At 37.5% G+C, this 15,002-nt stretch overlaps 1 protein-coding gene across 1 annotated transcript in view; it reads left to right on the plus strand.

The window, feature by feature from the left end:
* Positions 1-8,127, plus strand: part of LOC139968119 (BTB/POZ domain-containing protein KCTD9-like) — a 30,903-nt gene extending 22,776 nt beyond the window's left edge. Inside the window, exons 10-11 of the mRNA XM_071972505.1 lie at positions 4,285-4,418; positions 7,084-8,127. Of these exons, the coding sequence (XP_071828606.1) occupies positions 4,285-4,418; positions 7,084-7,200 (251 nt within the window). The 3' untranslated portion in view covers positions 7,201-8,127. The remainder of the gene's footprint in view (positions 1-4,284; positions 4,419-7,083) is intronic.
* The last annotated feature ends 6,875 nt before the right edge of the window (positions 8,128-15,002 follow it).

A 15,002-nucleotide genomic window follows, 5' to 3' on the forward strand; every position in this document is an offset into this window, starting at 1 on the left:
ATTCATAGCAAATAACTATTAAAATGCGAAACATGGTTTGATAAGGCGTCACAGATTCACTTTGGTCATATCAAACCTTGGTGGTCTGCATACCCTCATAGAAAACTTAAATATAAAACTCCAAAACAGCTATCGTTTCCTCATTTCAAATTCCATTTGCCGGATAAAACTTGTTTTGTTTTGGTCCATACTTGCTCGCTTGCAGCCGCGAGAACCCTCCCTCCCCCTCTCCCCTCCTCCCTCCCTCCCCTCCTCCCTCCCTCCCACTTTCCACTCCTACCGTTAACATCGAAAACCAAGGAGAGCCTGTAAGGTTAAAAGTTAACCTCTATTTGAGCAGTTTTATCTCAGTGGTTTCCATTCACAAATAACCAGTACTCTTCATCTCAGAGTATGAGCTGTCTCGTAAAACTTGAGATTCAAGTACTATAGGATACAACATGACCATTTATGTTTGCTACTTTTAAATTTCTGCACTGGTGGTTGACGTTACGGTGACAATTTGCGTGCTAGAAATCAAACAAAAATAAAAAACCAAGAAACGTGCAATATATTACCTTACCCCAGAACTCTCCACACATCCCCCCCCCCCCCCGCCCTATTCTTAGTTTAGACATATTCACAATTTTTTCAGAGCATATAATAAAAACCAACAAGAACTTTAGATGTTGGTAGATCATGATTTTCAATTCCATTTCCTATTTTTCTTCTTTCTCTACATTTTTTCGCCCTGGTTTTTGTTTTATTAGTTTCTTTTTTCATCTTATAGCTTTGGTTGGTCCTATTTCATATGCTTGTGATTTGCAGTAGTTTTTCATTGGCATGCATATTTATGGCTGTTTGGTTGAGTTGTATTTTATAGACCACATGTCGATCTTGTCATGCAGTCTCACTCGTGCGAGACCATCACATGTCAGCCAGGAACTAATACTGGTATATCCAGATAACAATTTATGATGTAAGGAGGTATCAGTAATATTTGTACCAGCCAAAGAAGAGGTAACTTGCTACCTGCATGATTGTTTGATGTCAGGAAGTTGTTAATACTTGTCTCTGATCAACAGATGAAAACCTGTCAAGTATGAACCTGTCATGAGTATAGCAGATTCCATATCTTTCTATATTAACTCTGTTGTAATGAAAGCCAAGGAGCAGCAGTACCTCACTTTCATTCTGTTCTGATGTATATTCCTAGTTCAATTAAGATTTTTTTCACATTTTCCTTTGGTCTTCAAACGTACTAACCTTTGGACCAATGACAACATATTTGTATGTCTGTTGGTGTGTTAACTGTGTGTGTGTTATGCGTGTGTTTGACACCTTTACTTACAAACAGTTCTCAGTTGACAACAAGGGGATCTCAAAGACACATTGGACACATGGATGACCACATGGTGGAGGTCAGAGGTCACACTTTGAATAATGTTTAAATGTTAGATCTCTTGATGGAAAAATTTGGCCAAGTTTATACTTAATATAAGAATGTTCCACTTTGAATACAGATGCCCTTAGCTTTTTTTGAGTGGAGGTCAAAGGTTATTTCTAGTTAGCAGAAAAAAGGTCTTGTAGTTTTAACATGGCATATATATTTGATATATTTTTGCTCCATAATTTCATACAGAAGCAAAGTAATGTTTTCTGTTGGGGTCATAGGTTATTTGTTCTCAGTGGAGGTACAGTAAAGTGATATAAACAATAAATATTACTGATATCTGGTATACATATTATGCAATATATTTACATGGTAGAAGTCTGTATGTCACAGTAAAATTCTCCATGACAATGGTACATGTTACAAAACGGCTAGATGTGAAAAGAAATTGTGAAATTAATGAAATGAAGTAGAGGCATATGTATCATTTTAGATTTTGCGAACAAACGTTCCAATTAATCTATGGGTAAAACTACCACTGTTTCATCTTTTTTTAAATAATTAGTTTCACTTTTCTTGTGTTTGTTTTACGTGTTTGTCGGATGATCTAATTTCCAACGACCTTAAAGATCAACAGTTTTAGCCTCCAAATATGCTTGAAAGTTATATCATAGTCACCCATTATCACCTTCAACAAAGTATTTCACTGCCCCCCGTAAGAACATTCATCCTTTGTTTAGACACCTCATTGTCTCATTGCACCCCCCCCCCCCCCGTATGCCTGGGAATAATTCAAATAATCCTTAACCTCCAGCAGATTACTCTTGGAAACTTTTGACCATGTTTAGCGCACTAACTTTGGGAGTAATCATGATGACCTTTAAGGAAGTAGAAGAGCCAGCACTAACCAAGTATTTCATGAATAAAAGAGCAGAGGAGGTTTTTTTACTAGAATAGGATTCCAATCAATGACTTCTAGGTTACAAGCCCTGATCTCTACTAAACTGAGCTATCCAGACATACATTTAACGGCGTTTCCCTACGTGGCATTCAATCGCATTTCAAGTCCGTTTATAATTTGCTCGCCAACTTTCTGTCCTTCGAGTATTAAATGTTTGGAAATAAATAAAGGAGGAGGATTTATGCTACAGTACACCAGTACATTGTATGTACCACTGGTCACACCTCTGGTCACACCACTCTACAGGACACGACTGGACGCCTCATACTTGGACACTGCTGACCGGACGCCTCATACTTGCACAGCCTGCTGACTGACCGGTCGGCTCCAAACTGAAGACTGCTGTCAACTTCAGCTTTCTTTCAATTTGACTTTAACAATATAAAATCCTTGCAGAAGAAGTACAGACCTCATCCCCCTTGTGTATTTAATTGGATTTTTGTTTCTTAAATGGAATGGACTTAGGGTTTTTTTTTCAAACTATAATAGCCTGTTCATTCTTTTGTTCATTAATTGGATGGTATTCACAACTTTTGTGCCTTCCTAAGCTGGATCTGATTGGATTATTAAGATTTAAACAGTTCAAATCCTAAATGCTTTCTTGAAAGTATCTTGTGGGTGGTGGTGGGTTTTTGTTCACTTTTAATGGAAGAAATCTCTTTTGAATTTGCAAAAGCAGTCCTTTTGTGCTGTACAGGTATCTGTGTACATAATAATACTATAATACAACAACAACAAAAACCTTAAGCCCTAGAGAGTGGTTTTGCTCAAGCTGTTTCAGTTGTTTTATTAGATAAACTTTGTTGAACCTAATAACTGTTTGAAAAAACAACTAGTATGTTGCCTGATGTCTGCAGACATTGGAGGGGGGGGCGGTGGGGGGATATTGTCATTGATAAATACATGCAAAATTGAAGAAAAGATCTGAGGTAAGTAAGTTGTGCAAAATGTATGTAAAGATGTACAAACTTTGGTAGCTGAAATGCAAAGATGAAAAAAAAAGGTTCCTTAGGTATTGTTTGTTATATTTTGTAAGGTTAACTTGAAATAAAAACTGTTGCAAGCTATACAAGTCTCCAGGTTACGAAAAAAAAGGAGCAAATCATGTTGAAAGAAGCCTAATTTGTGGTATTGCTGAGAAAAGTAATAAAATGACCTGATTTTCACTGGTTGTCACCCCCCCCCTCTCTCTACCCTCTCCTCCATCTGCTTGGAAATGAAAGAGGACTGTCATCAATTGATCAATAACTTGTATTCCGTGGAAAAGGTGACAATTTATACCGGTATTATATCAGTTATTTCTCTGAAGAACGGAAATGACATTCACACTTTGGGTCTTTCAAATATGATGTTGATCAGATTATGGATAACATCTGAAAGATCTGGGATGATTTTTACATGACCACTACACTCAACAAGTGTCAATTCCAAACTTCAAAGTCTCTGGAGTGCTGCTAGTTAAGAGCTTGTTTCCATGACAAATTCACGTCTCCATAATCTGTGGCCTCTAGCAATCACATTATTTGTTCATTCTTTCTTATGTAACACCTGAGATGAGGCAATTTCACCTCGCCTTTGGTCTTATTTTCCCACTGCCTTTTAAAGGAGTCAAGTTAATATGTGGTTTCTGTACCGTGAATAAAAGTAAACCAAAATTTCCTGGAAATAGTTTAGTAGAAGAGTATCTAGTCCTAGAAAATATTTGCTTTTCTGTCTTTTGAATTGGCATTTGGGGCTTACAACAAAAACAAGGAGTTATTTTAAAGCCTACTTGGAAGGCCTGTCTTTCTTTTAGTAAAGTTTGATGGCAGTGGGATTTTGAAATTGATTGTTTCGATGATTAAATTGATAACTTTACCTTCTTTTCTCTTGTTAGGCGCTAACTTGAAGTGTTAATCTGGAATGCAGCCATATTTTTAACTTAACTTTCTTTTCTTTTGTCTTTTGTTAGGGGTTAACATGATGGGTGTTAATCTGGAAAACAGTCAAATGGCTGGAGTAAACCTCAGAGTAGCAAAACTGAAAAATGCCAACTTACAAAATTCAAACCTGCGAAGAGCTGTGTTAGCTGGCACAGATTTAGAGGTGAGTCTTAGGGAGAGGGAAAGAGAAAAAAGGAAAAGGTAGGTGAATTTGGGGTGGGGTAGGTGGGTGTTGTGGGTGGGTGGAGTGGGTCGGTGGGTGGGATATAGGTTTTAACAGATGTAAGGGAGAAACAAGCATTCTGAACAGATGGAAGAGATCAAGGAGAAGAAGACAATGCTATGTCGAAGAGTCAATGAAAATGTGATACTGTAATTCCGTCCAAAGTTTACATTATTTGGAAACTTCTTAGTTTGAGGGCTGGGAGGGGGTGGGAAGGGTTCCGTTTACCCTGGTTCGGTATTTGAAATAATTTAGCATGCCGTAAGAATTGAAAATTAAAATAATCTCCAATTGCATTGGCATTTGATACGGATTGAAAGTTTGGTACAAGAAGCCAAGCGTTGCAGCATCAGCTACAGAACTATCATGCAGAGCAGGTGCCAAGGACTCTTCTTGGTTGATTCGTGGACAACCAGGTCATACTCTTTGGTTGTCCGAACAGCAAACATGGTCGTACGGAGAAATGTACCTAAATAGCCAAGAGGGATCAATATGTACACACTGTGGGATAGAACCAGATTTTCCTTCGTAGCTGATTTTTTGGTGGTTATAACCATGACCTGACGAGAGAGACTGAGGTAATCAAGCCACCTCACGGAAGAGACGGAAGTCAAGGACGGTAATGTGAGGCATTAGTGTAATTAAGAAAGGGACAGAAGTCAAGGACGGTAATGTGAGGCATCTGTGTAATTAAGAAAGGGACGGAAGTCAAGGACGGTAATGTAAGGCATCTGTGTAATTAAGAAAGGGGCAGAAGTCAAGGACGGTACTGTGAGGCATTTGTGTAATTAAGAAAGGGACGGCAGTCAAGGACGGTAAATGTGAGGCATCTGTGTAATTAAGAAAGGGACAGAAGTCAAGGACGGTAATGTGAGGCATTTGTGTAATTAAGAAAGGGACGGAAGTCAGGGACGGTAAATGTGAGGCATTTGTGTAATTAAGAAAGGGACAGAAGTCAAGGACGGTAATGTGAGGCATTTGTGTAATTAAGAAAGGGACGGAAGTCAAAGACGGTAATGTAAGGCATCTGTGTAATTAAGAAAGGGGCAGAAGTCAAGGACGGTACTGTGAGGCATTTGTGTAATTAAGAAAGGGACGGAAGTCAAGGACGGTAAATGTGAGGCATCTGTGTAATTAAGAAAGGGACAGAAGTCAAGGACGGTAATGTGAGGCATTTGTGTAATTAAGAAAGGGACGGAAGTCAGGGACGGTAAATGTGAGGCATTTGTGTAATTAAGAAAGGGACAGAAGTCAAGGACGGTAAATGTGAGGCATCTGTGTAATTAAGAAAGGGACGGAAGTCAAGGACAGTAATGTGAGGCATTTGTGTAATTAAGAAAGGGACAGAAGTCAAGGACGGTAAATGTGAGGCATTTGTGTACTTAAGAAAGGGACGGAAGTCAAGGGCCGTAATGTGAGGCATTTGTGTAATTAACGGAAGGAGGGGGATATTTCAAAATACTAGGTTAACATGTCTTCTGCTCCACTTGCTGGCCTCACGGCGCCTATCTGACGAGTATCCTTCATAAGTATTTTATGTAAGTACATAAAACAAGTCAATTACGTACATAAAACAAGTCGATTTTTCATTTGTTAGTATTCCCTCCACTAAGTCATCAAAACTGTCTAATTGTGCTAAAAAAAGGGAAAATTTAACCTGGAGGGTTCTTTTAGTCTATATCTGTTGTTTACATTTACGAGAAATACACCTACTCTCGATCGTAAACGGTCCGCTCATTTTCCAGGGAATGTTTTGCCGTGACATTTCTTAAAATGTTTTAACAGACAGATTATTAACTGCCACTATTGTCCAGACCGTAACATAGACGTACACTCTGCAGCTATTAAGTAGAGGTCCTCTAATGTATTCTTCCACTCGAAATGTTCTGCATCTAACAACATGATGAATCGTGGGTGGCAAATTCCTGGTTAAGATTACCGCTTTTAACCTCTTCAGACATGAGTTAGTATACAGGTGATGGGAGGAATGGCCGTCTCCAAATGCTTGAGGGAGTTCAAATCTTCTTTTACATGTTTATGAGATATTGAACTTGGAAACTGAACTTGAATGGATTAGAAGTCCATTTAGTTCTTTAGTTTTGGAACAGAAGCACTAGGGAGATGATTATTATGATATTTTTCCAATCAAACTCAATTGTGTAAATATTTTTATGCATCTATAAATGATATTTAAAGTAATTGGTCATATAACAGACCATATGAAACAACCATATTTAGTGCATGTTATTATTTAGTTCTAGTTTAGTTTGAGAAATCACCCTTTATAATTTCCTCTTCATTTACAGCCGCTGAAACTTAGGACACAGTCCAAACCAAAGAAATGTTACCCTTTGGTCTCAACTAATATGTTTAAAATTATGCTTCCAAATTTGTGTTTGAAACAAAAAGAAAAGATTTGCTCTTTGCTTTGCTGCTCAGTGATTCAAGTGACAGCATTTTGCAGTTGGCATATATGAGAGTTTTCACACACACAAGACTGAAGACTTGACCAAGTCCTAAACTTACAATTCATTTACTTGATATAAATATATATTTACATATCCATTGGTTTTGAATTCATTTGCATAATTTTATTTACCTCCAGAACTGTAATTTAACAGGCTGCGATCTGCAAGAGGCTAACCTCAGAGGCGCCAACACCAAGAACGCTAAGTTTGAAGATATGATTACCCCGCTTCACATGTCTCAAAGCGTCCGTTGAGAGAGGAGGCAGTTCTACGCTCATAGATGGATGGAGAGGAGAATCTGGAGGCTGCTTATAGGTGAGAAATGAACAAAGAGCTGTGTATGGATATCGTTGTGAGTGTGGACATTCACATTCAAACCAATATTGTATTCATAAAAAAAATACTTCTTGAACATCTCAATTTCTTGTGTGGGTTGTGTTAAAGCAAACGTGGCTCTATATTGTGTGTGCAAAAAATGTTGATGTCTATTATAGTATCAGAAAATGTGTGGAAAGTTGTTATATTAAGGAATAAATATAATATAAATAAAGATATTATGTATGGCTGGACTGATAAAGCTATTGACAGGTTTCATACCCTTTGTCTGAAATCTGTTAATTTTTATCATGGTGTCTATTAAAATCGACAAAGTACACCTTTTTTTTTTTTTTTTGAAATATCAAATCTCATCAATCATTTTGGTAAGAAAACTTTTCCATGCGTAATTTCAGTTTCCTAACATCAAGGCCATCAATGTGTGCTGAAGCATTAGCAGCAATATTACGGTGATATATTTATATCTTGGCTGTTGTAAAAGCACGATGAATATTCAAATCATGTCAAATTTTACTATTTGTTATTCATGATTAGTCAGGCTGGCTATTACTCGTCAGGCTGCATTTATTAGCAATCGCCTCATTTCGTACGCTACGTACGATGCGGTCGTTTGTGAGTATCCAAACATTATATTGATCTGTCGAACATTAGGATTGGAACAAGGCAATCATGTCAAATTTTACTATTTGTTATTCATGATTAGTCAGGCTGGCTATTACTCGTCAGGCTGCATTTATTAGCAATCGCCTCATTTCGTACGTTACGTACGATGCGGTTTGTTTGTGAGTATCCAAACATTATATTGATCGGTCGAACATTAATATTGGAACAATGCAATCTTATAATGACTCATGCAGGGCAAAAAGGTGTGTTCAGCATTCTTTGGTTTAACGTCCAAGGAAGTTACCGGTGGTAGAGTAGTAATAATTCTTGTTTCCTCACACCTGCAACAGTCCTTGCACTTTGCGCCTACGACAATTTTAACAACTTTGCGAGCAGTTGCACTTTCTGCAGGCTGTTACAAAACGTGAGTCAAAATGCTCGAGACAAAAAACATCTTGTCATCAGCACTTGAATTAACACTTTGTTCAGAGATACCTCGTCTACAAGAATCATGTTATTTTCAGCTAATTGTTTTGGAAAGTGGTCAAGCTAAAATCACTTTTGGGAAGCAAGAGAAAGGCTTTATATGTAGTAGTTTAAGCACATACAATTGCAAACACTACATTTCAGTGAAATCTGGTCGGAAAAGAAATATGGTTTATATGAAATTCAACCAGCTGTTTAAACATATTCTGACATGTCTTAGAGACAGAAGTTGTAAGTTTCTGATTGTCCCTGTAGGTCCTTCCAATATCACTTCAGTGCAACCCCAATGTACATTGTTGTTACAGTATGTCAAGGGTCACATTACACATTCAATTTTATACAAGAGTGCAAGTGTTCAAATTTGTAAGGGTTAAATATGATCAGAGGATTTTTCTTTTCTTGGAATTGCTCCCCAAATGACAGATTGTTGAACATCAAATATTTGCTGCACATTATCATTTTGTAAGAGACAAGAAAACAGGCTTTTCATTTTGCTACCTTATTAAAAGAATCAGAGGCTTTGGTATGTGTGGGATAATGTTTTTGAGTTATGCAAGAAAATCAGATAACTTCAACTTTTTGCATAATATCATGATTAAATTCAGTCCTACTGTAAACTCTCCAAATCGAGAAACCTGAGTCAAAGCAAGCCCTGACCCATTCAGTATCTCATGTTAAGATTAATTAGCTGGTACCACGCTGTATGGATCCTTGCCAATTATGGCCGTTATAATTACTTGCATCACAAGTGAGATTTTTCTTTGAGGCAATAAATTATTCAAATCTCTCGTTGCTGTAATACTGTTAAGATTAATCAACTTTTGAGTTTCTGCTTGTGACATATTTCCCACAATGTTGAAGGATTTGGCAGAGTTTTTTGGCTGGCACGGATATACAGTAGCCAAGTATACATGACACCAAGTCAAACATAATTACTTGTGCTGTTGGAGTAATAAACTTTGAATGAGCATTGCCCTGCAGGTATCGTGTGTAGTAGTCGTCTAAAGATGATCAGAATTAATATTCAGCAGTTACGATTCGGTTAAAGGAGCCTTTCTAAGGCAGGTTTCAGTTTTCAGATTAACAAAATGTTTGTATCACAGAAATTGTGCAAAAGTGACTTAGCAATGGGACTTTCCAGCAGTTTCAAAAGAGGGCGATGTGGTATCATTCCTAATGTGTGTGATCTGTCCTGTTTGTACTATCTCTGAATGCAAATAACACAATCGCATGAGAACGCGCAGAAGAAGCTGCGAACAACCCTTATAAACTTGTATACTGACACACTGGTTGAATGACTAGTTAATGGTTCCACTTTGGCAGTTTCACCAAAGGAAAAACATGCTTTCAAAACATAAGTTAAGGTGCTTTCCAAACAGTTAGCTGAACTTCAAACTTATAAAAAATATGTTGTGGAAGGTCTCTTCTTTAAAACTTACAACCCAAATTGGATGTAGTGTTTGTGATCAACTTATGGTACCGTTTATGATCCGAAGTCTTAGACTGCAGCTTGTCAAGTTTCACAGAACTAAATTGGACCCATATAAAATCCAGTGGAAAAGGTTTATATGTCATTCATTACAAACACCTAGATACAAGGAAGCAAACTCCTTTCTGACAATACAATCTCTAGTACTATGACATCACAAACTGGTGACAAATTTGGAGAAATATAAGCTTTCATGAAATGACTCTTGAAAACTTTGTGGATAAAAACAATATTCTCTCTTTTATCCTTTGCATTTTCTTGGAGGTCAGAGAGAGTTGTTGATCGTACACATCTCTTTCATATAGAATTTAAATATAGGTGTGTAGCATTTATTGCTTCTTTAAGTATAGAATTTAAATATGGGTGGGTAGGGTTTATTGCTCCTATAAGTATCGAACTTAAATGTGGGTGGGTAGGATTTGCTGCTCCTTTAAGTATAGAATTTAAATATGGGTGGGTAGGGTTTATTGCTCCTTTAAGCATGTAATTTAAATAAGGATGGGTAGGGTTTATTGCTCCTTTAAGCATGGAATTTTAATATGGGTGGTAGGGCTTATTGCTCCTTTAAGCATAAAATTTAAATATGGGTGGGTAGGGTTTTTGCTCCTTTAAGCATGGAATTTAAATAAGGGTGGGTAGGGTGTATTACTCCTTTAAGCAGTATAAAATTAGCTGTTCAACTATTAATGTCATTGATTTGTGTCACTGCTGCAGTGACATTACATCATATCGTAAATTAAGAAAAAAGGATGAATAATTTAACAGTAGTTCAGCAGCTATTCAGAACACACAAGAGCTAGTCATCAGGCTAACAAAGTTTGCTGCACTGTGGAACTAATATTTTCAAGCAGTTGTGGATGTGTCCCTCATCAAGCATATATCAATTTGTTCACCAATGTTGTAGATGGCTTAGGTTTTATTAGTGTCTTCTATACAGACCTGCATCAAGTCCACACTCGTCATAGTCTAGCACAGTGTACCTGTTCTCGTTATCAGCCTGGCACCACTGAAAAAATTCTGCACCCATGGAGGGGGATGGGGGCGGGCGCAACAGGAAACATGGAACAGAATGTATACCCAAAAAATCAATTGCACATCACCATGTTGCGATAGAAGAATTTGTTTTTGAAAATGAGATCATTTATTATTTCACCAGTTAGTGTTGTTGTTATTCTTGTGATTATTATGCACAACAAAGTCTGTCTTTGAATAAAACATCTGTATCGTTATTGTTTATTGTCCTATTTAAGTTGCCTTTCGTCTCCAATGCATCGATGCAGACCACTGAGAGATAGAATCTAAACACTGGGAGGTAGAATAGAGACTCCACAATAGCTGTACTGTAGAACATTGGTATTCAAAGTGACAGATGAGTCCCTTCCTATTGGGGTTGAGGGGAGGGGGTGGGCAAAATATTTTTGAGGGTCATCAAAAGTTTAAAAGAACAACATTGCTGAAAAAAATTGTGGGAAAAAATATTTCAAATTAATAACTAAGTTGGAAAGTCTAACATCATTTTGTAACTAAGCACCCCTTAATCATGTAACAGAAAAAAGGGGGTAGGGGATACCTCCATCCCATGAATGCATGAAGGGGGGATAGGGGATACCTTCTCCCCTTAAACCCACTGCATGAAGCTTGTTTATAGGATCAAGGTGAAAGCTGCGGTCATGAAAGTAAAAGAATTTGAACGCCGGGCTGTAGAATTAAAACCATCTCACAGGTGACCTCTTCAGACAAATCAGTTTGATCACCATGAGAGTCAAGTTTATTTAATTTTTGTTGTCTTCAAGACAAGGTAGGGTAAATAATTTATCCTTCTCCCAGCTCCTATACCCCTGATTATAATCTACAGAAGGTTGGTGGGAGGGGTATGGCAGTTGGTCAAAAATGAAAACATCATTCTACCCCATAATTACACAAATAGCTTGGAAAGAGTTGAACAACTTTTTGACCAAGGTTAGCGAGTAAAGCAGATTTGTGTTTATTTCTTTTTTCTTGTGAAAGAAACATGATTATTTATATTTAAATTTTGGGTAACCAGGTTAAGTGAGGCCAAGTTGCTCCACTAGAGGGACCACATAGTGAACTGGGATATGTCAGTGTGTTAACAGTTTGCCCTGACTCGTCCTTGGTCGTATGCAGCAGTCTTCCTGCCGACAGGCTGAGATGATGAGGCTAATATGAAAGTTATTGAAACTAACTATTGTTTGGGTGTTTATGTAAATGTATGCAAATATATCATATATTTTTCTAAGACATAGTATCATTTAAAATTATGTGCTTATCATTTCTTGTCTTTTCATCATAATAACCTGGTAAAAGAATATCTTTTCTTCATTTTTCATCATCTTACACACAGGTTAACAGTTGTTATGTTCAGATAACCAAGTAATAGATCCGATATTAGTTTAGATATCAATGTTTGGTCGGGTTCTCTTTAAAACATATTACATGGTCAGAATTTATGCACAAATTTGGTATAACAGAAGAAAACAAAGAAATGAAAGTTTCCTTTGAAAACGAGGTTATTGGTTTTTGTTTACAATTAATGGTTGTTGTTGTTATTTAAAAGCAATGTCTTTAATTGAATAAGATTCCGTTGTTATCCAGTTATTTTTGAATTCCTTTTTTATGTCGATTTTGATCAAATTTTCTTCTTGCTATTTAACAACTAAAATTCCCTTATCAATGTCATTTATTTAGTTTTGCTTTGTCAAGTTTACATTTCAAATGATAACAAATTGATGATAATTTTGAAAACCATCAAATTTGCTTTCCAAAATTCTTCTAGTTTGTGTTTGCAATGTCTAATAAATGGGAAAGGGGAAGGAAGCATTTCGTAACCGGCTTACCGGCCCAGTTGGTGATGAATCTGGTACAGATCCTCAATATCTGTGAAAAAGTCTTTGAGGCTCAGAATCTCTAGGAAACAAGGTACTATTCTTGAAGCCGTTCAGAAATGATTGGTACATTTGAGCAAATCTTGGGTTCCTCCTTAAAAAAATTTGGGGCGATATCATTACATTACGGTAGTGAACTAGTAACCAATCTCTAAGACTCATATATGATTGATATTTCGTGTGTGTTTAAATGTTTTACATGCAGCATCCTCGATAAACAAACAATTAACTACCCAGGAGGCAGGATTCAGAAGAAGGAGGGGGAGGAGTAGGGCCAACTGACAATAAAGAGGATAAAAAACTTAACAATTGTAACACCTAGTAATCAATAAATTCATTGAAACCAGACAAATTTTTGTTTTTTTCTTTTTAAAAAAGTGGTGTCAGTTGAAGATGCTTTGGTATGACATGATAGACTAAGTGGTCTGCTAGAAAGTTACCTGAATGGTCTGCTAGAAAGTATGTATGTATGTTTTGTACATGTATTTTAGATCCACCTGCATGCAGGAACTCGCGAAGAAGCCTCTTGGCTTATCAAAGCCCAGGCTGACCGAAGTCAGTCTCTTAGATTCATATTTAACATCCATGATTATGAATGTCAAATGTCAACAACTCTGTAACTGGACGACATACATTAATCTTGGAGTGACTCCAACTCGGGACCTTATGATTGAAAGGTACCGGCGTTAACCACTGAGCTAACACTCCTTAAATCAGGGTTGCCAGAATTCCGGCAATAGCCGGAATTCCGGCTTTTTCCCGATTTTGATATTTGGTTCCGGCTCCACACGATCTTTTCGTCCCAGTTTCTAGCTGTTATCCTAACACACTGTAGCATACGCAATATGGAGCCTATACCGCAAATTTTTCTCTGGATTTCAAGTCCCAACATAAGCTTAGATAGTCTTTGGGACATCCAAGCAAGGGCGGCGGAACCGGGGCGGGGGGCACGTGCCCCCCACTTTTCCTCAGGTTAAAAATGTGCCCTTTTTCTACATAAAAATTGAGGTGTCTCAAGTTAGCAAGAGGCCAGGGAACCAGAATGAACATTCGGGAAGGGCCGTTTCCGGCCATCTGAGGGCATTGTAAAACCAAAAATTTTCTTGTACGCTCCGCGCCAACCGATGGTGGCGCTCCGCCCAGATAGCCGTGCCGTTACAACTTTGCAAATCCTGGCTACGCCCCTGACTTTTAATGAATTTCTGTGGGTCAAACTCAAAGCTATTTCGAATGGAAAAAAATTGTTAAGATATTAACAAGAAATAAACTCTAATTCGGAAGATTCCTACATTAGCAACTAGCATGATTTCACCTCATTCTGTCTTCAAAGAAAACTTGTTCCTTGTTTCCTAATTTGCACATTGGATATTGCAGTGCTAGTATGCATTTTTTCCTTGAGGGTGGGGGGGGGGGCGTTGATGGAGTGATGTGTATACGCAAATAAGATAATACAATAAGAGTTATAAAGGGTACTAAATATCAGGCTGCATCAGTCCAATCGAATTTCTGCAAAGTGCCCTTTGATGTCGGTGCCCCCCCCCCCCCCAGATTAAAAGTGCTTCCGCCGCCCTTGCATCCAAGTCCCCACAACTTTCAGGCCCTAGGGGCAAACCCTGCTGGCATCCCTGCTTAAATAGTCTGCTAGAAAGTTACCTGAATGGGCTGCTAGACAGTTATTTGAAATGTGGCAGAGGTGGATGACTGTGACATCTTTTTTTTAAAAGCAGCTCCTTTTTTGGGGTTTTCATAAATCTTGTGATGATCCTTGAAATAATTACTTGGAAGCAAAGTTTAGTTTTGTTTGTAAATTTATGTTTATATGAAAAGGACAGAAAAAATATTGAGTCAATGCAAAAAAGCAAAAACAAAATTCTCCTTATTTGCTAATTTTTCTGTCATCTGGGGGAATAAAGCCACAAGATTGGATCAATGGGATGATCAGATTGATGAATTGGATGTTATTTTGAGTAATAGTCAGTAGATTTGCTAAAATTATTTGCTAATAACTCAATCATTATCCAAATAAAATGAAATTGACCTGGTTATGTGCTTTCAAAATGTTTGAAAATAAGGAAACGAGGGTTAGGATGGGAGTTAATAGGGTCATTATTGAGTGGTAGTAAATGTCAACATGAGATTCCCTATGATTCTTCCTTCTCCACCCAAACCCCCGCCCTCCTCATACCTTATAAGTATTTCTTTTAAATTATATGAGACAAAACTTACAAATTGACAAAAA

Source organism: Apostichopus japonicus, chromosome 5 (genome assembly GCF_037975245.1).
Source record: "Apostichopus japonicus isolate 1M-3 chromosome 5, ASM3797524v1, whole genome shotgun sequence".
In the NCBI taxonomy this organism is placed as follows: Eukaryota; Metazoa; Echinodermata; class Holothuroidea; order Aspidochirotida; family Stichopodidae; genus Apostichopus; species Apostichopus japonicus.